The sequence below is a fragment of the Castor canadensis genome, chromosome 2 (assembly GCF_047511655.1).
Source record: "Castor canadensis chromosome 2, mCasCan1.hap1v2, whole genome shotgun sequence".
NCBI classification, from domain to species: domain Eukaryota; kingdom Metazoa; phylum Chordata; class Mammalia; order Rodentia; family Castoridae; genus Castor; species Castor canadensis.
The window spans coordinates 54,847,160-54,871,870 of record NC_133387.1 but is presented as its reverse complement, the minus strand read 5'-3'; the positions used below and the strand labels follow the sequence as shown (position 1 = coordinate 54,871,870).

General features: G+C 37.4%; 2 protein-coding genes across 5 annotated transcripts in view; one reads left to right on the top strand and one right to left on the bottom strand.

Annotated features, from left to right (window-relative positions):
* Positions 1-24,711, top strand: part of Rundc3b (RUN domain containing 3B) — a 201,850-nt gene that overhangs the window by 16,102 nt on the left and 161,037 nt on the right. The window contains exon 1 of one of the 4 annotated variants that reach the window (XM_074064840.1): positions 19,612-20,144. The exons of 1 other annotated variant lie outside the window; for it this stretch is intronic. In XM_074064840.1, coding sequence (XP_073920941.1) covers positions 20,026-20,144 — 119 coding nt within the window. In that variant the 5' untranslated portion in view covers positions 19,612-20,025. Of the gene's footprint in view, positions 1-19,611; positions 20,145-24,711 lie in introns of those variants that run through there. 2 more of the 4 variants (XM_074064839.1, XM_074064841.1) reach the window with 2 other exon arrangements.
* Positions 1-24,711, bottom strand: part of Abcb1 (ATP binding cassette subfamily B member 1) — a 186,632-nt gene that overhangs the window by 98,314 nt on the left and 63,607 nt on the right. The window lies entirely within an intron of this gene.

Sequence of the window (24,711 nt, the reverse complement as noted above, 5' to 3'; positions counted from 1 at the left end):
TTTCAGTTTTTGAGGAGCCTCCATACTCCTCCATAGTATCTGTACTAATTTGTATTCCTACCAACAATGTATGAGGTTCCTTTTTCCCTACATCGTCACCAACATTTGTTGTTGTTTCTGTTTTTGATAACAGCCATTCTACCAGGAGTGAAGTGGAGTCTTAGCATGGTTTTGATTTGCTTTTTCTTTATAGCCAGGGATGACAAGCATTTCTTCATGTGTTTTTTGACCATTTGTACTTCCTCTTTTGAAAATTACTGTTCAGTTTATTTGCCCATTTCTTTTTTGGGTCATTGCCTCTTTGGGAGTTTAGTTTTTTTAGTTCCCTGTAAATTCGGGTTATTAATCCCTTGTCAGATGTATAGATGCAAAGATTTTCTCCCATTCTGTGGACAGCCTCTTGATTTTGGTGACCATTTATTTCCTTTTTCAGAAGCTTTTTACTTTCATGTAGTCCATTTGTAAATACTTTCTCTTAATTGCTGAGTCATTGGAGTTCTACCTAGGAAGTTATTGCTATGCCAATGTGCTCCAGTGTATTCCCTGCTCTTTCCTGCACTAGTTTCAAAGTTTCAAGTCTAACATTAAGGTCCTTGATCCATTCTGACTTGACATTTTTACAGGGTGAAAGACATGGATGTAGCTTCAGTTTTCTACAATGCAGATGTCTATAGTTTTCCCAGCAACATTTGTTGAAGAGGCTGTCTATTTACTTGTGTTATTGTTATTGTTAATATACTAGTGAGTGATTTACTTCAGAGGAGTTTCAATTAAAAATGAAATTTGAGCCAGGCACCCATGGCTTACATCTATAATCCAAGCTACTCAGGAGGATCACCATTCTCAGCCAGCCCTTGACAAATAGTTTGCAAGACCCTATCTCAAAAAAACCCATCACAAAAATAGGGCTGGTGGAGTGGCTCAAAGTGTAGGCCCTGATTCAAACCCCAGCACGGTGATGGTGCACACTTGTAATCCTAACATTGGAGAGAAGGAGGTAGGAGAATTAAGAATTCAAGCATAGCCCAGGCTACCCAGAGACACACCCCTGAACCCCCTCAAAAGGTTACAAATAACGAGCCTTATTTTCTTAAACTTAACAAGTTTGTACTGAAGATTATTCTGAGAGAGAAATTCCTTTGCTGTTCAATAAATAGCAGGTTGGAGCAACTTTAATGTATATCTCTTAATCATTTTCTTACTTTATAGCCACACCTTTTGCCCTCAGACATCAGCACTGAGGAATTCCTGGCATAAATATAGCAACGTTACCTTAACAGGGTTCAGACTTGACAGAGCTCATTGAAGAAATGCAATTTCCTATTTAGTTTCCTAAACTGCTTTATGATTCATAGACTTTGAACTTGCCTAATCTCAAGTGAACTCTCTCTTGGGAACAAGGGCAACCCAGTTCAATGAGCTAATGTTTACTCAGTAATTTTTTTGAAAAAAATTTTTACATTCTTTCAAAGGACATATTTAAAATGTACTTCTGTAGGTAAGAAACATTGTTCTAGTAGACTAATGCATAGTTGGTTACACATGATTCTATAATTATAACTTAAGTTAGAGAATACTTTATTTTAAAATACTTTATTTTAAATTTGTTGATAATTTCATTATCAACAATATTAACTGAGCACCTAGTAGATTGTATGTGCTATCCTAAGTGAAGGATTATATATCTATGAGCAAAACAAAAAATCTTTGCTCAGATATGTTTGGTGGTGGGGGTAGGTCAACAGACAAAAATGTAATGAATACATGATTTCACACATTGAAAGGCAGAAAGTACTATGGGGAAAATGGTCCAGAGGAAGGAGACTAAAATGTCAGGCAGGTAGACAACAGTTTTAAGTAATATGGTCAGGGAAACCTCACTGAGGAGGTGAAATTTTAATCAAGATAGGACAGAACTGAGGAAAGTTTTGAGTGGAAGAGTTAAGATTTCAGAAATACTTCAATATTAATGTTTTTAAAGTCATTTCTTAAACACGGTTTCTACCACAGGATAATTCTCATGTTGCAGTGTTTTTCTCTAAATTAATAAATGTCTGGGCTTGTAAGAGATGCAGAGGTCATCTTATGTAGTTCCTCAATACACTGAGTTTCTGAAATGCTAAAGAACTTGACCAAAGCCATACAACTGGAAAGAAAGCCAAATTAAACAACAGGGTTTTTCTGACATGGAGCTTGCTGTTCTCCCTTTCATGTTCAGAGGGAGATTCTAATGGTGAGGATTTCAGATTGGCTAGCTACCAGAGGGACAGGGAAATCCTGTTCTGTTTTATATCAACTGTCTCTCATCTTGACTTTACTTTTGCCCTTGACCAGCCAGACCAGCCCATTTTACTCTCTTCAGGATCAAGTAGAAGGGCTGTGGGTTCTAGGATGTAGTACTATTTGCCCTAGCAGTATCTACAGTCAAAGTATGTAGGATTCCAGAGTGGGCCAACTAAGGCCTGAGGTTTGTTTTAATGCACAATACTTGAAAAAAGAGTGAAAGAAATTCTTATTACATTTGCACCTTTTCTAATTAATGGCAAAAATGTCTATAAAAATTTATGAAATAATATTAACATAGAAAATGAAGGGATATTTCTAACCATGGTAATATATAATTGCAAAATTTTTCATTTACCCTATGACCTTTTTTTGAGACATGGATAAATTTTGATTCTTATCTTTTAGCTAATTTCCTTTGTGTTTGTTCTTCCAAGTGAGATATTCTCTAATTCTGCCAAATATTCAGGAATATTGTGTCCATTGTCTGACATAATATGTTATGACCTTGTTGCTACTGTATTTCTACTAATTGCTAAATGTTAGGTCCTTGGCATTCTTGGGGCAGGTGGAGAGTTCTGAGGCTAACACCAAAACCAGACCCCCTGATTTATGACCACTTGCCAAACCCCACTACTTGTTTCCCTGCTTGCAAAATCTCAGGAACTTCCAATTTCTCAACTAGCTATGCATGTCGACCCATTCCATCTGGTGATCTCAGATAAACAGAGGCTAGCAGCCCAGCTGTTCTCTGGGAGGAATACCCTCCCTCCCTCATGGTGTGGCCCCTCCTATAAAGCCCCTACCCATTCCAGCCAAGCTGCTGCACTCTGAACCTGAGAGGGACAGCCCAGCAGTCTGTATTTCAATAAATGTGGTGTGGTCTTTGTTCAGCAGTTCCTTACACTAAGTTATAGTGCAGTGTTCCTATGTAGGAACTAGCTTTGCTTTGCAATTGACAGTGTGCTATCATTTTTACTTTGGTTCTTATTTCACTTGGTCACTATAGATTGCAATCAATAGTTCTCACTGAGCGAGCCATGTTATCCTTATAAGCATGTCCTGATATGGCAAAGGCAAACATTACAATTCCATAATCATAATCATGTTTTCTTCATTCTCCATCATGTTTGTCATTAAGACAATAAAATATAAAGGTTAAACTGTGGAAATTGCCACCTGGGAAGCTTAATGCATCTTATATTCAGTACTGTCAAAACAATTGAAAAAAAAATCTTCACTGCACAGTAGCACTTATTTTTGTAGTTAAATTTAGAAAAGGTATACTGTGGAAAACATGAGTACTCAATGTCTTTGAGGAAGGTGTAACTCTGAAAAATTTTCTTAGTTATTGAAGCTTAGAATAGATTTCACAGCAGTAAAATGGGTGGGTTGTCTATCTAAAGAAATTACACCAAGTCTCACAGTGGCAATGAGTGAAGATATGTGAAATTTATTAGATTTATGTTTGGTGCAAACTCACATATCCCACATCTAGGTGCACAGTGGAGAATCACATACTCCCAGAGGCAGAAAGACACCTCACATAAATGGGTCTCCACTGAGAAAAACAACTAGGCCTTTGTGGCTCATCAATCCAGACTCTTCTATTTGACTTATTTTTTTCTTTTGATTTATTATTACTTTAACATATATTGAGTCTGCATCTTCTTTCCTGCCAATCATAAATTTAAAGATGTTTTGGAGTATTTCTGTTCTGATACATTACATGTAGATGTAAAAATTCAACTACTGCAGAGCAATAGTTTCATTGGGAAAATGTCATTATAGCTCAGGAACAGAGAACAAATAATTTCACTGCAACCATGCCAAATCGATTTTATATTTTTCTTCTCTATTTTTATTTTGGTCTTTTTTCAACTTATTTGTCAGACATAGCTAAATTATATTATGTAATTTTATTTAGAAACTTTTCCTCAGATATAAAACTGAGTTTCTTTAATCAAAAATGGATCTAAAAGTAAGAAATTACCAAGCTTTATTCTTATTTATTAGCCTATAAAATCTTGGCTTCTCTTAGATTGTCCTTGGGATTCATGATAATATTTCTGGCATTTTGAAGATTCATGAAGGACCTTGCATCAAAAATTATCAGATCAAATAAAGAAATTTTTCAAGGTGAAATGTTTGCTCAGTAAGCATAGTGTTGCAATCTAAAATAAAGCACAAATATCATCTTTTGCTCAAATTCTTTATTACTAACCAGTCTCTTTTCTAAATTTGCTACAAAGACAAATCTGACCATGATATCTTTCAATAACACCTAACTGCCTAAATAGTACAGTCCAAATTCCTTTAAATGATATGCACAGTTACTTCTGAATTATGGCTTCTGTTACCTGTCTTGGTTTTCTCTCATGTCACCCTCTGTTCCAGTATTACTCATCCAGTTGAGCTCCAATCTCCTCCATGTTTTACTACCCAGACTTTGGTAATGCTACACTCTCTGGAATGTTGTTCTTTCCAAAGTTCTCTCAGTGAAAACCTACTCAGCAAGTGCTTTCTCCTCAATACTGCCCATGTAAAATTAATCATGCCCCCTTTGATAGTTCAGTGTGCTACATATGTGGTTACATAATAAAAGTACTTGTCTTGTCAATGTGTTCCATTAACATCTATGTTTGTTCCTCACTACTCTCTGAGAACTTCAAGGGATGAAGTTGTTTTATTTATTTTTGCAACCCCAGCATAATACTTAAAATATGTGTTAAGTAAATAAGCAAATGAAAACAAAGAGAGAAAATCAGGGAAGAAAGCTAAGGCTCATTTTATTGACAAAAAATAAAAACTGAACACCAATTACTTGCTAAATATTGTTCTACATCAGTAAATATAATTTTTCCCTGATTGAGTTTGCATCTTACTGAGTGATGTTGAAAAATAAACAAGTAGATAACGGAGAGAATATAATATTCTGATGTTGATAAGTGCTACAGAGACAAACTAGTGAAAGAAGATAAGGAATTCTGCCTGGTGTGGTAGTATACTTTGTAATCCCAGCTACTCTGGAGGTACAGACAGGAGGATTGTGGCTCAAGGTCAGCCCGGGCAAAAGTTAGCAGAGGTGCTATCTGAAAAACAACTTAAAAGGCAAAAGGAGTTAGGGTGTGGCTCAAATTGTAAAGCACTTGCCTAGAAAGTGAGAAGCTCTAAATTCAATCCCTAGTATTAGAAGAAAAAAAAAAAAACAGAACAAAAGGTAAGAAAATCAGAGGAAAGGTGTTTGTAATTTAAATAGGGTATCTGAGTAGGTGAACTGATGGAAGATAATGAGTCCTACTAATGAGTGACCAATGGGCAAGAGTAGTAGTAAATGATGTCAGAGAAGTGACTATGATTAGATCCTGTAAGACCTGGTAGGTCATTGTGAGTACTTTAAACTTTTACTCTGAATAGTAAAGAAAACCATTGGAGAGTTTGGAACAGAGGAGTAACATAATCTTATTACTCTGACTGCTAAATTGGTCTAACATGCCATGTATCGTAATCTGCGAATTTGTATGATAAAGTTGTGAAGAAAGTGTATTAATAATAAGTGATCAAAGGAGAAAGGAAAGCAAAGGTCATATCAGGATCTCAAGGAAATTTGAAAAGGCATTTAATCTAATTTTACATTGGAAAAAACTGATTTTTAATACAAACTACAGAAAGGAAAGATTCATAAAATCTTCCTGACTGGTGATGATGAAGGGTACTCAGTACATCAAGGGAGCAAGCACCAAGAAAGAACGTAGCCTACATTAAACCTATGTTTAGGTTTATTAATAAGTATGTTCAGAGTAAATGAACTAGCAAATGAACACCATGAACTAGTTAGTAAACACTATAGCTATTGTCTAGTATAGGTGTAACATGTTTTAAGGGGAGCATATTTTTAACATCAATTATCACAGTAATGGCATAATAAGCATCTATTATCTCGTATGAAGTACCTTTTTGTTATTTAAATCTTGTATTATGTATTACTAGAATGATAAGACATCTTAAGTGTGAGCATATCCTGGGAAATTATTGGCTTATTGTAGGCCTTGGAAGTCTTATACAGTATGAAAAAAAAAGAATAAAGATAATTTAAAGCACACTATTAGGAAAACTTTGAAAATGATAGAGCATTTGTTGTAAGACTATGAAGAAGAGGGAATATCCACTAAGAGTGATAAATTCTTTGTCCAATCTGGAACTGACATAACTTCATATGTTAAAAAAGACAAGGTTAAAGTCAAATTCAGGAAGCCTGTGCAAAACCATGTAGTAGCATTTTGGAGACACTGAGACCAGACTTGATGTTCTGGAGCCCTTTCCAGGAAGACCAATCATGATGATAGGTCATACTTTGCAGTACTTGCCACTCACCAAGTCCTGTTTTAAAAGTTTCATTTGTTTCTCTTTTAATATTGTCCCAATATTCTATGAAATATATACTATTATCATTGTCTCCACTACAGAGATCAGGAAACTAAGATACATAGAAATTGTATAATTTCCACAAGATCACATGTTCTTGAAGGGCAGAGAAAAAGAGACATCATATATTCTCATTGTGGTAGAATTTATTTGACTAGAGCTCAGCAGACCATATTCACCAATTGCTTCAATTAAGAGACATCAAGCAAATGATGTGCACAAGACATAGGTGCAGAATGAGTATGTGTGGCAAGGGGAGGGAGAAAGAGCTCGTGGGAGTGGGATATGAGCTGACTGGGTAGTATATTCCATTTAGTCCATTCAATGAATGAGTGCTGCCTGATCTTGCAAGCTGAGCATAATAAAATTAGTAAAATGAATTTATCTAGATGTGCTGGTTTTGGGGTACTTTTAAATGGCTCAAGGCTCTTGGCTGTTTGCTAAATTTCACTTTGGTGGGGGAAGGATTTAGTCATAAACAGGACACTCTTATATATAAGTATTCCTATTTAAAAAAACTATTCCTCACACCCAGATATAACATCTGTAATCCCAGCTACTCAGAAGGCTGAGGCAGAGAATCACTTGAGCCTAAGAGTTGGAGACACCCCATCACAAAAAAAAAAATCATAATAAAAAACCAAAAAAACCAAAAATCAGTTATCCAGGAAATTACTGTCTTTTCTTCAACTTATTTTTCTTTATAAGATGTTAATGGCCCAGAGAACCAAAACTTTGATGAGCAATATATCATCATCATGGATTCCCATGTGAAGGAGAAAATTGCCAGCAACCTCACTGTGTTACAGGTTAGAAAATACTAAGCAAAGATTTATGGTCTATTCTAATGCAAAACCACATTACATTATTGGAAAAGCAGCAGAGTTTTTAGCACAACTTGGCTAAGTACATGAGAACACACAGTACTGGCACCTATTATCAGGAACCTACTCAGACTTTAAAGCAAGAAACAGAGCTTCCAATCACAGAAACTATAAAAATCAAGTCATTAGGGAAACATTCTAAGTACTTTCAAAAAATTATGGAGCAGCACTTTCTACTTGATCTTTTTAGCCATTCTCCACACAGCAGCCGGAGTTATTTAAAAGCGCAAATCTGATCTTGTCAGCCTCTTGTTTCAAACTTCTCAAGGGTTTCTCAGTCTTAGGATAGAGATGAAAATGCTTCATGAGCCTCTTGAACAGCAAATTCTATCTTCTTCTAGAGACATGGCCAACCATACCCTCCTACTCTCTTTATTCCCTGAGCTCCAGCCACAGTAACTTCAGACAGTGCCTCTCCTCCAGCCACAGGCCATTTGTACATGCTCTTCCCTCTCCCTGGATACCTTCTCTCACCATAAGCCTCTTTACCCAGTTAATGCCTATTCTTCCTTAATACTTCAGCTCTATCATTACTTCCTCCCTGATATCCCTGCAGGACCACAGTGTTGTTCAACCCTAGAAGCATCATTGACTTTTTTTTCTGTAGAAATAGTGAATTTTGAAGTACTGTGCCCACATTCTCTTTTTATAGGCTATTCTCTCCTTTGGATAATTTATCATATTTTATTAGCATAAATGTTTTACTAAGTTTTTGATTAATATCTCTCTAATCTAAAGTGTATGCTGTTTGAAACAGAAAGTTTTGTTCATTATTGCAATCCCATATTTTATAGAACTAATTTTCTTTTTTTTTTTTTTTTTTGGTGGTGAAGGCACCCTCATTTTAAAAAATTTTATTCATATGTGCATATAATGTTTGGGTTATTTCTCCCCCCTTCCCCCCACCCATTGCCTTACCCCCGCCCCCCCATCCCCCTCAACCCCTTGCTACCGGCAGAAACTATTTTGCCCTTATCTCTAATTTTGTTGAAGAGAGAGTATAAGCAATAAAAGGAAGGACCAAGGGTTTTTGCTAGTTGAGATAAGGATAGCTATACAGGGAGTTGACTCGCATTTCTTTCCTGTACATGTGTTACCTTCTAAGTTAATTTTTCTCGAACTAACCTTTTCTCTAGTTCCTGGTCCTCTTCTCCTATTGGCCTCAGTTGCTTTAAAGTATCTGCTTTAGTTTCTCTGCGTTGAGGGCAACAAATGCTATCTAGTTTTTTAGGTGTCTTATATATCCTCATACCTTCCTTGTGTGTTCTTGCTTTATCATGTGATCAAAGTCCAATCCCCTTGTTGTGTTTGCCTTTGATCTGATGTCCACATATGAGGGAGAACATACGATTTTTGGTCTTTTGGGCCAGGCTAACCTTACTCAGAATGATGTTCTCCAGTTCCATTCATTTACCTACGAATGATAGTATTTCATTCTTCTTCGTGGTTGCATAAAATTCTACTGTGTATAAATACCACATTTTCTTAATCCATTCGTCAGTAGTGGGGCGTCTTGGCTGTTTCCATAACTTGGCTATTGTGAATAGTGCTGCAATAAACATGGGTGTGCAGGTGTCTCTGGAGTAACCTGAGTCACATTCTTTTGGGTATATCCCCAAGAGTGGTATTGCTGGATCATATGGTAGATCAGTGTTTAGATTTTTAAGAAACCTCCAAATTTTTTTCCAGAGTGGCTGTACTAGTTTACATTCCCACCAGCAGTGTAAGAGGGTTCTTTTTCCCCACATCCTCACCAACACCTGTTGGTGGTGGTGTTGCTAATGATGGCTATTCTAAAGGGGGTGAGGTGGAATCTTAGTGTGGTTTTAATTTGCATTTCCTTTATTGCTAGGGATGGTGAGCATTTTTTCATGTGTTTTTTGGCCATTTGAATTTCTTCTTTTGAGAACTAATTTTCTTTATTGGGTGAATAAGTGACAAATTTTTCCCATGCCTTAGAGACTACCAGCAGGTGATGGCTTTTTTGATATTAGCCATATCAAAATTCCTATAATCAACAGAAATAGTTTGGTTTGGGGATACCATTGCCAAATTAATAAACATTTAATAAAATAAGTTTTTTTAGGGAAAACATTGCTTCTTTGTGCTGCCTAACCACTTAGGCAGAATCCTTGGATGGCCTTCATCATCTCTATTCCTTGGCATAATTAAAAGAGAGGTTGCTGATATAATGAAGTTCACTAACATGTTGATCTTGGGATCTGGAGATAATCTAGGTGTACAAAACCTAATCACATTAGGCCTCTAAAAGCAGAGAGTTTTCTATAGGTAGTAGCAGAAGGCCTTAGAAATTTGAAGAATGTGAAGGGCTTTCATGCACTGTTGCTGAATTGAAGATGGAGGACTCCATGTAGAAAGGAGTTGAGATTGACCCCTAGTCAATAGTCAGCCAGAAAACAAGGCTCAACTGGTTTGTGCCAACAAGCTGAATGAACTTTAAAGGAGATTGTTATCCTGAGTCTCTAGATGAGAACACAGCTCAGTTGGCACTGTGTTTCTAGACACATAAGACCTTGAGCAGCAAACCGAGCTGAAATGTAGCAAACTTGAGACCCATAGAATTTTCAGCTAAAAATGGGTCTTTTATTGACACTAAATTTGTACCTTTAAACTAGAAAATGAATACAACCATTACTCGTAGTCTTCCAAAGTCTGCCAAGAAATATTTAAGAAGATATTAACATTATAAGATTGAGGATATGAGCTACAATGAATTAAGTATAATCTTGGTAGAGATTTCAATGATGATTACGATTTTTCTTTCTATTTCAGTTTTTTTTACTTTTGCTCACTGGTTGACTCATGTAAATATACTTCAACTCTGAGTTGAAGGATACAGCTGACCAAGTTTTGAACACTAAGCAGAGATCTTAGTGGCCTTAAGTATAAATGAATAAATTGACTCTGATTTCAAGGGAGAATCATTAATACTATTTTCATAGATTTAAGCTTGCAGGCAAAAATTTGTGGATATAATAAATTGGTGCTAAAATGCACTTTAATTCTCTTGATTTTATGGATATCTCAAAGAGAATTTTCATTAAAATTATTTTAATGTAATAGAGTCTCATTACAATTAAAGTAGTATTTTTTTACATCATTGCTGAAAGTCTTGTTTAGACATTGTGAATATCCCATTTCTCCCTAATGTTTAGTCGTTGTCAAAACAGTCTCAAAGCCAGGAATCACAGACCTGTAAATCCTCAGCACTCAGATATTGAGGCAGGAGTTCAAGGTCAGATTAGGTTGTGTACTGAGTCAGAATCCATCCTGAGCTACATAGGAGATCCTGTCTCAAAAAAACAAAAACCAACAACAACAACAACAAAAATATATATTTTGTACATGTGTACATAAACCTTAAGATGATTTTTTAAAGAACTTATATTTGAATATGTTGCCTAAGATAATTTATAGAAAATAACTATTTAGAATTGGTATTCACAGTTTTAGCTATGAAAACAAACTTTTTTTTTTTTTTTTTGCATGGGACTAGATTTTGATCTCAGGGCTTTGTGCTTGCAAAGCAGGTACTCTACTGCTTGAACCTCATCTCCAGTCTATTTTGCTTTGGTTATTTTTCAAGATGGGGGTCTCATGAACAATTTGCCTGGGCTGGCCCCTTAATCCTTCTGATCACAGCCTCTCAAGTAGCTAGAATTGAGGTACTGGTGCGTGGCTGCATATTTATTTTTACAGATGAAATTTGTATTTACTTTGCCAAGGTATGAGAACATAAATCTATGTATCTCATCATGAAAAATTTAGCCTTTCTGATACCTCAGTAATATAATAAGCAGAAAGAATCATATAGTTTTATCTAATGTTTATTGAATACCTACCAGGTGTCGGTTGACATTAAAATTGTTATATGAATAAACTCAGATGATGTAACTACTTATCTAGAAACCAACAGAATCAACTGAGTACCTATTAAAAACGATAAGGCCATTTAACAGGGTGACTGTAAAAAAATGAGCAGCTTTGCTATGTAAAAGTTATAATTAGTTAAGAAGTACAGTGTATGAAATAAACATTCATAATTCTAATCTGGAATTCAATGACAAAAAACTACACCAAGTGAAATAAAAGAATGTGTGAGATACAGCATACTCTTAGAACATTCAAAATATTTTAAAGCTGTTACTTTCACCCAATCTATAAATTTTATGTAATTCTAATCAAAATCTAACAGGCATTTTTTGGGGGGAAATATGCTAAAACAATTCTAGTATTTTATGGAAGAATAGAATTCCAGAATTACATAAGACTTCAGTACTTAGATTTTGGTACTAGTTGCTCACAAATGGTCAATGGATCAGAATTAAAAAATCCACTAGTACATTCAAATATATATAGTACCTGACAAAGGCAGCATTTTGTATCAATGAGAAAAGGTAGATTATTTAGTACTAGTATTAGATAACTATTGATCATTTGGGAAAACTAGGTTCTATCAAAAATTGATTCTTACACAAAGATAAGTTCTATAAATATAAAATATGAAAATGCAAAAAGATAAAAATAAACATATTATAGAAAGATATGTAATCGCTCTTAAAACTAAGCACACAGAAAGCTATTCTAAAGCTATGTGACACTCAGGAATCATACAAATCAAAACAAAAATTTAACTGCATACAAATCCAAAATTTCTGTAGGGAAGAAAACATTAGGAACAGACAAAAATGAATATCCCTGCTGCTGACAGATATCAGGAGGACCATAGTTGGAGGCTAGTCCAGGCAATAAGCCTGGCATGGTGGTGCACACCTGTGATCCCAGCTATTCAGGTATAGAGATGAGGATTGTGGTCTGAAGCCAGCCCTGATCAAAAATTCAAGACCCTAATGGAAAAATTAATAAAGCAAAAAGAAAAAATGCTGAGAGAGCATGATTTCTGATTCGAGTGGTAGAACACGTCTAGTGTCTAGTAAGAGCAAGGCCCTGAGTTCAAACCCCAGTTACCACCAAAAACAATTATGTATCCTTTGATTCAACATATAATTTCTAAAACAATGTATTTTTTTGCAGGGAAGGGGAGGGTTGGGACTGAGGTTTGAACTCAGGGCTTTGTGCTCTTAAAGCACGCTTTACTGCTTATGCCATAGCAGTCCATCTTGATCTAGTCATTTTGAAAATGGGGGTCTCGTGAACTATTTGCTTGGGGTAGCCTCAAACCGCAATCCTCCTGACTTCAGCAGCCAAGTAGCTAGGATTACTGGCAATGATTTACCAGAGCCTGACTGAAACAATGTATCTTAAAGTAATATCAGGAATATGCAGATATTGTAGTGCTAATGATGTGTACAATAATACAATTGGAAACATACTAAAATTTCAATAAATCAAGGGCAAATACAGTAAGGGGATTGGACTTTGGTCACATGATAAGGTGAGAGTACACAAGGGAGGTATGAGGATAGGTAAGACACCCAAAAAACATGATAGTATTTGATGTCCTCAATGCAAAGGAACTAATGCAGAAACTTTAAAACGACAGAGGCCAATAGGAGAAGGGGACTAGGAATTAGAGAAAAGGTCAGTTGCAGAAGAATCAATTTAGAATGTAACACATTTGTACATGAAAGCAATGCGAGGAATCTCCCTGTATAGCTATCCTTATCTCAACTAGCAAAAACACTTTGTCCTTCTTATTATTGCTTATATTCTCTCTTCAACAAAATTAGAGATGAGGGCAAAACAGTTTCTGCCTGGAAGCGAGAGGATGGGGGGAGAGGAAGGGGGAAGGGGGAAAGGGGGGAGAAATGACCCAAACATTGTATGCACATATGACTAAACAAAAAAAATTTCAACAATGTGGCAATGGTCAAATAAATTCTGGTATAACTACACCATGGAATACTATTTTGTTATTCTGATGTCTTAAAAGAGTATTCATTGTCATTAAGGTGTCAGAAGTGTTGACTTCTTTTTCAACAGAAAACCCAATTAATGTACTGGAGAATGCTGACAACAATGATCTTCTGTGTCAAGTAATTCAGTGTGGCACAGCATGAGGCTAAAGTTTTAGTCAAGGAGAAAGGGAAAAGGGAGGAGAGAAAAGAAAGAACTGCTGCCCTCTCTAAGGTGATGAGGTGACTGTCTTGCTAGCCGCAATGGTGAAACTCATTCCACAGTTCTTACGTACCATATGGAAACCTGAACTGCTCTCAATTTCCTAGACTCCGTGTTCCCAGAGAGATGCAATTATTGAATGTATATAATACGCCCCCTTTTTTAAACATTGTCTTGATGTATAGTCTCAAACTCTTGATCCTCCTGCATCTTCCTAGTGCTGAGATTACAGTCACGCAGCACCATGCCCAGCTGTCCTTTTAAAATAATTTATTTCAATGTCAGGGATGGAACCCAAAGCCTCATGCATGCTAAGCAAACATTCTAACACTGAGCTACACCCCTAATCCATGTATAATCCTTGCTGATTCTTAAGTAGTACATGTGCAACTCAGGGGTCTGGGTTTAAGCCTCACTGGAGTTAGTTTCTTAAATAGTTAAATGTGTTAGAAAGAATTTTATATCTAACAGATATAGATTTCAAGATTTTAGTCCTGATTCTGCCATATACTATGTGACTTTCCACATGATTGGTTTCTTTTGTGTGTGTGTGTGTTTGTTTGGTTTGGTTTTGGTGGTACTGGGGTTTGAACTCACACCCTTACATTTATTAGGCAAGTGCTCTACCACTTGAGCCACTCCACCACTATGTGACTTTCTTTTCTTTTCTTTTTGGGGGCCAGTACTAGGGTTTGAATTCAGGGTCTCACACTAGTTAGGCAGGTACTCTACCACTTGAGCCACTCCAGCAGCCCCTTTTTGTGTTGGGTATTTTTGAGATAGGGTTTCTCAAGCTATTTGTTCAGACTGGCTTCAAACCTCAATCCTCCTGATCTTCGCCTCCTGAATAGCTAGGATTGCAGGTGTGAGTCACTGGCACACAGCGCATTTATTTTTAATTCTGAGTAGTCCCTCCATCTCTTTTTCTCAAAGGAAACCTGTATCTCCACTGAAGGCTCTATTTTTCTTGCTGGACTCTAGAATTAACTTTGTTTATTTGTTTATTTTTTGGGGGACTGGGGTTTGAACTCAGGGCTTTATGCCTGCACAGCAGGTGTTCTACCACTTGAGCCATACCTCCAGCCCAACTATGTTTATTTTTAAGTGTTTTTTTTAATATTCCTTTCAGACCTCAGGTCCAGGAGAATAGTGTTTCACTGGTTTCTACTTCTTGACCATTATTTCTACATCCTCTTGTAAAAAGCAGACAAATAAAAATATTACTCTCAATCCTTTGAGGCTCATATAATTGGACAATACTGTTACTTACAGTCTTTCACTTAGCCCCTAACTTGCCGAAGGTAACACAAAAACTACTATATATTCTAACTCCTCCATCATTCTGTATGACTTCAGTGGAGCACGGACTGTAATTCAACACCCTGAATTTCTAAATTTCTAACCTCCCTTCATCACAAGGCCTCCCCCACTACTCTTGTCTGATACATACTACCGTGATCACACGTTGGATTTTGTCATCACTCATGAATGCTCTAATTCCAAAATTATTAATATAACCATGCCCCCTGACCGTCTCCCTTTCCAGCTTGCTCAATGGTCTCTTTGAACTCAACACATCATTCAGTCATCTGATTCCTCTTGTCTGACCCAATCAATCCATCACTTCTCTCCTTTCTTCATTTCCCCTTATAGTCAACTTTAAGTACATTAGACTTACATTCTTGCTAATATCACAAACTTCCTTTGCCTTTCTGTCTTTTCCTTTCACTCTCATAAAATCTCAGTCCTGGATGAAACCAACATTTTCCTTATTACCTGCATTCCTTGTTATCAGCATCTTAAGTGTTACAGGCTGAATTTTGCATTCTCTCCAACTTCTTATGTTGAAGTCCTAATTCCTAATGTAATTTAGAAATAGGGCCTTAGAGAGGTAGTCATTGAGAGGAGGGAATGAGGAAGGGCCCTCAGGATGGTATTAGTCCCTTATAAGAAGAGATACAAGAAAGCTACCCTCTTTCCTTTGTACACTTTGAGGAAAGGCCATGTGATCACATAGTGAGAAGAGGCCTTCTGCAAGTCAGGAAGACAGCCATCATCAGAAACAAAATTGGCCAGCATCTTGCTCACAGTCTTGAAAATTGTGAGAAAATTAATTTCTGTTGTTTAAGGCACCCCAATCTATAGTATTTTATTACGGTTGCCTGAGCTAAGAAACTAACAATAGGGTAGGTGTGTCTCATTGTAAATTCATGATATCCAGTCTCAAATGGGTCCTCAAATATGGAAGGAGTCCTACCAAGTTTCATTAGTTAAGGTATTCATAAGCAGGACTATTTAAATCCTTCAACTGGTGACATTGTCTTCTGTTTTATAGAGAAAAAAATAAACTATCAGATGGGGAACTTCTTGGTTTTGCAATAATAATAATAGTTCAAAACTATCTGTAATTATCTATGCTGTACTCTACCCTTCCCTCTGGTTAAAATTGAGAATTGATAACTTCAACCAAAAAGTTCAACCCATCCATCTATGCCTTGGACACCATCCCTTTTCTGTATTATCACTTCTGTTCATTCTTTCCTCTCTCTTCCATTACTAACCTTTCCCTCCCAGTTGATTCATTTCATCAGCTTTATTTACTTATTATTATTACTATTATTATTATTATTAATTTTTTGTGGCTCTGGGGTTTGAACTCAGGGCTTCATGCTTGCAAAGCAGGCACTCCACTGCTTGAGCCATGCCTCTAGTCCTTATTCCATCACCTTTAAAATGTGCTCAAGTAATTTCCATGAAAAGGAACAGCAGCTATAAAATACCAATATCCTTCAACTCAATATTCTACTATACCACTACTCTCTTTTTTTCCCCTTTCATGATGGCTTTTAAAAAGAATTGTTTCCCCTTTCATGTTGGCTTTTAAAAAGAATTCATTTCCTGCAGACTTTTTCCTCACTCCTCTTTGGCTTTCACCCTTATTGTTCTACTAAATAATTTAGTACTTATCGAACCACAGGAGTAATTTCTATATAAAGAAATTAGCTCTTTCTTCATGATATAAATATCAAGTTTTCTCAGTCTGTCATTTTTCTTTTGATTGTTCTTATAGTGATACTTGATTTACAGATTTAAAAAAATTTGTATCATCAACTTTTCTAATTTTTTCTGTATGGCTGTTGGGTTCGTGGCTTCATTTGAAAGTTCACTTCTTTTTTGTGACTAAAATAAACTATGGTTTGGTGACCTCTCTGGCTTAAAGCATTTTGTACTTGAGGACTTTCATATATTACACTTGTAATTTTTGTCTCTGATAAGGAGAAGGTTGGGAGAAATGGTGACTGAGGATGGTATGACCATTCAGTACTATAGAAGTCTTATAGGTTAGATTAGGCATCTACTGTTTTCAAGATTTTTTATTGTGAATGTTTTTATATCTCTGACTAATCTTTATGCAATTTTCAAATAAAGACTTGAAATGGGGGCAAAAAGAAGTTTAAAAACTAGTATGAAACTCATAGAGCTCTATAGTAGTTTTATACTATGTACCAGATATAATTGATTAGTAATCTCTTCCATTTATTATTTCCAGATTAGTAATCTAGAAAAAGAGATCCAGGGTATACTGCTCCAGATAAGTGAGAAAAAATACCATTATCAAATAAGGCCTCCCCATGGCAGTTTAATGACATATTCTATATGCAAGGAGAAAAAAATCGCTTATCTAATGGCAAAATCTTCTTAAGCAAGTATCAATATATTAACAGAATACCCTTAAATGTAAGGTATGAAAACTAACATTACCTGTTTAAGATTAAATTTTACTGAATTTTCAGTCATAAATACAACTTCACAGTACAAGTACCAATGAAAATACACTTGTTGCTGGAAAGACAATTTTGAGAATGATAATATCTCACTTTTCTTGTTCCAGCATGATCATTCATTTTTGACTTTTTGGTTAATGCTTCAAAGACTTGTGTATCTTTCTTTCCTCAGGACCTACCAAATATGGATGTCTAGGAATTTTCTTTTCTTTTTTTCTTCTTTTTGAGACAAGGTCTCACTATGTAGCCCCAGGTTGATTTTTTTTTTTCAGTACTAGGGCTTGATCTCAGGGCCTACACCTTGAGCCATTCCACCAGCCCTTTTTTGTGATGGGTGTTTTCAAGATAGGGTCTTGTGGACTATTTGCCTGGGCTGGCTTCAAACATTGATCCTCCTGATCTCTGCCTCCTGAGTAGCTAGGAGCCACCTGCTGGTGGCTTACAGGTGTGAGCCACCAGCACCTGGCTCAGATTGATCTTTGATCCTCCTGCCACATCTTCCTGAGTGCTGGGATTAGAGATGTGCACCACCACCCATGGCCCTAGGAATTTTCCCCTAGGATTTTTCTTAATAACTAATGGCTTTCTATTCTTTTTCCCTATGCAGATTTAATTTGTGGTTAAAAAATAACAGCAATGTCAATTCAAGTAGTATTTGTCATTGCCAATGCAAATATTTTGTTAAGACTGCATCCAAAGCCATGCATTTGTTTCCTAATGGTTACTATTGAATTCATCTTGTTGGGTTAGCAAGAAGAGACAAGTTAAGATGGAGCTCCTAAGAAGGGAAGCTTCCTTACAAGCATATACATCACAGTAGAGAAAAGAAGAAATGTTTGGGAATCAGTGCACTGATTAGCCATATGCAACTGCATGTGGAAGCATCCCTAGTTTTATTAGTGTGAAAGATAAAATCTGTCTATATTATTTTATCACAATATTAATGTGTGAGTATTTGTTGTAACAACTTAGTTAAGACATATTTTTCTACACAGGTTTTATTCTACCATAATTAGACCTTAACGTCCAGAAGAGATGAGTCTTCAGCCTGATGATTTTAAAGACCTCAGAAATTAGTTACCCAGTGTTATTAAACAAAACTCTGTGTATAAGAAAGCATTCAGCAGACTACTAACATACCTCCTGTCTTACTGTGCACGATATATAAGTACAGAAATGTCTACACTGAACTATATACTCTATAACATTCTTTGACAGAAACTTCAAAACCAGAGGTGAAAATTGTATGGATTTGGGAGCCACTAAAACTGAAATTTTAGTAAAAATAATGTAAAATACATATGACCTCAAATTAAATCCAAGGAGCCTTTGTTGAGAAGGTGTTCTCTGCACAACACTGCTCTAGGTCCATGGAGTCTGCCAGGATTAAGGATTTCACTCTAAAATCTGGACAGACAGACTTAAAAGGAGGTGAGCCAGTCTCAGGTGAGTGGCCAGGACGTGGGCAGATCCAGAAGCTCCTGCGGGAAGGGGCGGAGCCCTGCCCCCGACTCACCCCACCCCCACCCCAATTCCGAGGTTACAACCCGGCCTCGAGAAGAACACACACTCAACTGTGCTCTCACTCCCGCGGCCAAGCTGTGCGGGAGACTGGGGTAGGAGCGTCGGGGCGCGGAGGGTCAAGAAACCCTACCTCCCGAGAAGGATGCTCTGTGGAAAGTTTTCCTCCTTAAACAGTTGTGTCTCTGTTAAATCAGACCCGAGGGCGATAGGCCAAAAGGAATCCCCTCCCTTCTTGGTAAGCAAGTCCCAGGTAGGATGGGGGCGCAGAGACCTTCTAGCTAAGGAGGACCCCGGGTCTAGGGAACAGTCAGTCATCATTAAAGGTTGAGACTAGGCCGCTACAGCTTGGTTCCAAGCAAGGACCGGTGCTCTGGGGCCCTACTTCCCACAATCCCGCTCAAACAGCGGCGCTGCCCCAACTGCGTGCCTTGCGAGCTGCAGGCAAGCAGGCAGCAAGCGCAAGCCGGGCGTCTTGACAGCTGTCCACGCGCCAGGGCGGGACTTGAGCACTTGGTTTTACAGGTTCGCGCGGCAGGCCCCGCCTCCTGCGAGTTATGATTGGCTCCCTTTGGGGCAGTGCCAATCTGATAGGTGTCGGGAGGGCGGGGCTGCGCGCGCAACAGTCCGGGCCTCACCTCAGTGGTCCCTGCCAGGCAAGAGTGGCTGGAAGTGTAGATGGTTAAGTCATGCGGGACTGGCAGGCTCGCGTGCGCGTGCGCCACTGGCTCAGGTCCCCGGAGAAGTAGCAGAACGTCGGGCGCCGACCCTCACGCGCCGACCGGCGGCCGGTTGCGGCGGCGGCGGCGCGCGTGAGGGCGGAGGTGGTGCTTGCGTGTGTGGCGCGCCTGTGTGCGGAGAGCCGGGGTGCCGAGTCGTCAGTCCCTGGGTGCGAGTCACCCGCCGTCTTCTACATCTTGCCTGCTTCCAGGCTCTCTCCCCCACGGCCCTTCTACACTCCATTCGTTCGCGAACCAAGCAAGGGCTCCAGGAAACAGGTGTGGGGGGCGTGCGGGGGTGAGCTCGCCATGGCCTCGAGGAGCCTGGGGGGCCTGAGCGGGAGCCGCGGCTGCAGCAGCGGCGGCAAGAAGAGCCTGGGCGCCCGCAATGCTGCGGTGGAAAGGAGGAACCTGATTACCGTGTGCAGGTACGGATTGGGGCCGGGGCGAGGGGAGGGCTGCGGGCGGGCGCGCGGCGACCCTCGGGGGTCCCGGGGGCGGGTGGGCACCCCGCGCCTCTGCCTCTGCCGCGAGCGTCCGGTCCCGCTCGTCCGCCCGCGTCTAGGCATCGCCGAGGCCCGGGACTTGGCTTCGCGACCGGGGCTGGAGGCACCCGCGGCGGGGCTTGGGGCGGAGCCGGGGAGGATTTGTTTTGAATGTGCAATCTAGTATCAGAGTAAAAGAGGAGGGCAGGGAGGAAGAGCTCCTTCATTTAGTGCACATTAAACTGTCAGCCAGCTGCTGTTAAAGTAGTTACTGTGATTGTTTGCTGTGCTGCCCCCAAAGCAGGGTGCTTCTTGGTGTTTTGGCTTGTTTACATGGCTCCTCACTCCTCATCCCACACACACTGAGTGCCTACTACACACCAGCCATTGTATGTACTACCATAACTACGGGGCCAGTGCTGTTAGTGACTTCCTGCCAATGATTTACCCCAAGGGCTGCCTTTCCTAATTATAAATGCAGTTTTCTCTTCCTCTAGGAAACATAGAAACAAGAAATAATTGCTGTCTATAAGCCTAGTACTCAGAGACAGCTGACTGTAGTACGCTAATAATTTTCTTTAAGTCATCTATCTAGGTATTTCTTAATGAGATTCTAGACATCTGTTTCTTAGGAAACATTAAGTTGCTTTAAAATTACTTTGTTCTGTCAAACCCTTTAATCGTCAGTTAGCAGTAATCCTCTAAGAATCAGGTGATGATGAAACCTTTTCCTCTTTTGCAATTTGTGTCTGCATTTTAATTTTTTTCCTTGTGTTAAAAAGTCCCTAGCATCTTAACCAGAACACAGATATTTGTAGCAGGAGTTACATTAAAAATTTTGAGCGATTTTTTAAATACTTGAGTTATTCTAAATGTTCCTGTATCTAGCAGGAAGATTTGCCTCATTGACAATTGTGGCACTTTGACCTATTAGTGGTAAAATAATTTGGACTCTATTCAATTTATAATTCATGCTGTGTAGGATGCAACTGTTTCGGGGAAAATAGATTTTATTAAATTCTTTTTAATTGAGGCAGATATTTTTAAGCTAGGTAAATAGAACAATAAGTTAGGATGATGTTCTTTATTTTACAGATACTAAAAAAGAATTAACATTTAAAAAAAGGAGAATAGTTCCAAAGAATTTTCCAACATATACTGTGCTTCTTGAGGTAATATATTTCATAAAAGCTCCATAAGAGTTTAACTTTTTGAGAGGATTGATCTCATCTACTTCCTGCTTACTCTCAAAAAAAATTCTACTCAGTAGATCATCTGACATTAGGTAAATACTTATTGAATGAATAAATTCTCCATTTTTTTCTTGGCTGGTCTTAGGTAATTTACTGATTATTTGTGCCGATTGGAGGCAGTTAAGGAAAAGAAAGGGTTTTGTATTTTAGTCTTATGTAAATTAAATTTTAACTTACGTTTGAGAAATTTCAGTAACATTACACTAATTTGTGTGGGCAATTATCTGGGCTAGCTCTCTTCATTATTTGTGTAATCTACTGTGAAATAAGTGCTAATTTCAATTTACACTTGAATGATATTTCCATGTTTATATATGTGTATATTATCAAGGTTATTCTGCATATCCATACCAAGTCTATTTCATGGACTTACTTTTTTTTTGGTGGTGGTGGTACTGATGTTTTGAACACAGGGCCTTATGCGCAGGTGTCAACCACTTGAGCCATGTTCCCAGCCCTAGACTTACTTTTAAGTGATTTTTTTAAAAAAAAGTTGTTATAGGCCATTTATAGGTTTTCCAAATTCAGAAAAATGTATGAAGTGGTATAATTAGACTGATTACTTTTCAGTTACCACACCCTGGGTATTTCTTCCATGTCTCTTAATGAATTTTCTTTTTACTTTTATATCTCAAATCAGAGATTATTTGATACTTAAATTTGGAGGGAGTTAGCCTAGTGGAAATACAACTAGGTTTTAAATTGACATTGTCATTAGCTGGTGTGCCCTTAAAAGCCATACCACCTATTCATTTTCCAGGTTTTTCATCTGTAAAATACCATTGGACTAGGTGAGTGGTAACTTTCAACAATAGCTCTAAAATGTGTTCATATTTGGTTTTGAATTTCTACAAATATGAGCAGGGTAATGCTGGTAGATATATGTTGATAGCATCTAGATGAGGCATGTGCATTTTTCTCTGTGAACAAAATATTCCAAATGATATCCTTCTTTTTTGTGATTCTTTACCAATGATCTGGAAAAGTTGAAGTTTATAAAACCAAAACCGAGTCCAGACCCCACTGCCATATATCACTCTAGTATCTATGTATACTTAACACAGTAATGCATTTTTCCTTACCCTTAAACAATTTAGGTGTAGTCTCAGTTTAAGTTTAAAACCATATTGTACTAGTATACAATTCTTTATGGTTAAAGCCTTATGTAAGTGTGATGTTGTTACTGTTTGAATTTTGGAAGAGGGCTGTTAGGTTAAATAAGATAATGAGAAGAACTGGATTGAATTTTAGTTCATTATGATTGCGCGTATGCAGTTATTGCATGACCTTTTCTAGTGAACATTTATGTATTGTAGATTAAGCCCATTTTATGGTTTTATCATAGTTTTTCACAGATTGCAGTGGAAAGTAGATAATTTGAGGACTCTAAATCTTCCCCACTCAATTCTGAAATGTTTGTAGACTGAAACTTTGGCGCTCTGCACCAATTAATATTTCCTCTGCATATTCTCTATCATTTAGAACTTTGAAGAATATTTAGAATTTTTAGGCTTACAGTTTTCATTCACAGAAAAATCAATCATGTTATCTGTCCTTTTTAAGTTTAATGGTTTACTGAGAAGTTGATTATAGTCCTTTGACATTAGTTCTATTGGCAAAGAGAGTTAAAATCTTTAAGTTCTCTTTCAGTGGATTAACAGTATTTTATGAGAAAATTATTAAAATATTTTATAATTTGAATTAACATTTTAAAAAAAGTTTTTAAGCTTTTAAATCAATACTTAAGAGAAACTTCCCAGACAAAGTCATAATTTTCCTGTCTTTCTTGTGGATACAGAGGATTTAAGAGAGATTTAAGGAGATAATGCGATAAGCTAAGCAGGGTAGAGACAAATAATGATTTTGCAATTCAAATACTTTAGTAACATAAAACACAGTCTTATCTTTCTATAGTGAAGATATTAGTTCAGAACTTGAATATTATTTTAAATTAGATTAGCACCTCATTTCTCTGGTGTAGTCAGGGAATAAAGAGGTCATACTTTATATGTAACGTTTATGTTAAGCTTAATATTCTATCTACTGTAATACTTCACTCAGCACTTATTTTGAGTGCAGTCTTCTGTATAATTGAAGCTTATAATTAAAGTGCTCAAATTTAAACCTCAATAATATTTAAAACATTTTGGATTAATTGCTTTTAAAAAAGAGGTTACACATTTTCCTACCTTCTTTAAAGAGTATACATGGCATAATGTAATGCTTACTAATAACTTTACTCTTGAGCTCTTTCTTTGAGTATGTACACACTATGCACTGGCTGCCCATGGAAGCTCTTGAAGGACAGAGAGTTTTTTGCTAAATGGTCCCATAAGACTGTGTTTGGAGTTCTTTGTTCTTCGTTCTGCTGTTCTTCCTAACAAGTTAGCTGTTAGTTCTTACAACTCTGTTTCTAGCAGCTTTTTGCACTTCCCATCTTGACTTATTATCATTGTGAACTAGGAAAGAAGGTAACTAAACTGATGTCTTAAAAAAAAACAATGCCTAGAGGCCCAAGTTAAGGAGTGAAACTTAACAGTCTTAACATTTTATTGATGAATAATTAGAAAAACTGTTGCTATGCTTGAACATGGTGGGAGAAATGCAGATGTGTGGAAATATTGCTGAATATTATTGGCGGTATAATCTTTTAAATAATCTTAACTATGGTGATTCAGTTTTGTTTCTGCATGACTTGAGTATGTCTCACAAGACTGTTTATAGCTTGGCTTTGAAGATTGTAATACTTTTTGACTTCAGTTATTTTAGTCATGTAATTTGTAGTAGAACTTTGGTTGGGACTTTGATGCCACATTAGTTATATTGCTTTGGAGCAAATTCAGCATTATTCTTAAGGATGTCAGTGCCTAGCTAGTAGAAGCTCAAAATGGAGATTCTTTTTTCAGCTATTGATATTGTGTAGATTCTTCAGAACTCACAAAAGCTAACCTGGGTTCAGATTTAGTGACAGCAGAAAAGAGCTATCTCCCAGGCATTTATTAGGGTATATTTATTTTAACTCTACTGTTGCTTGATAAATATCAAAAGTTCAATTGAGAGAGATATTCATAGAGAAATTGTTGAAGCTCATCCACTTTTCTATTCACTCTGATAGGCTTATTAAATATATTTCTTTGTCAGTCCAAAGCATCATAGAGCTTCTGGGTATGTAGATTGCATTCCTCTGTACTCTTCTAGCTCTAGTAGCTTTTATCCAGTTGTGCACTGGTAAGATTCCATCGGTGTCCATTTGAGGG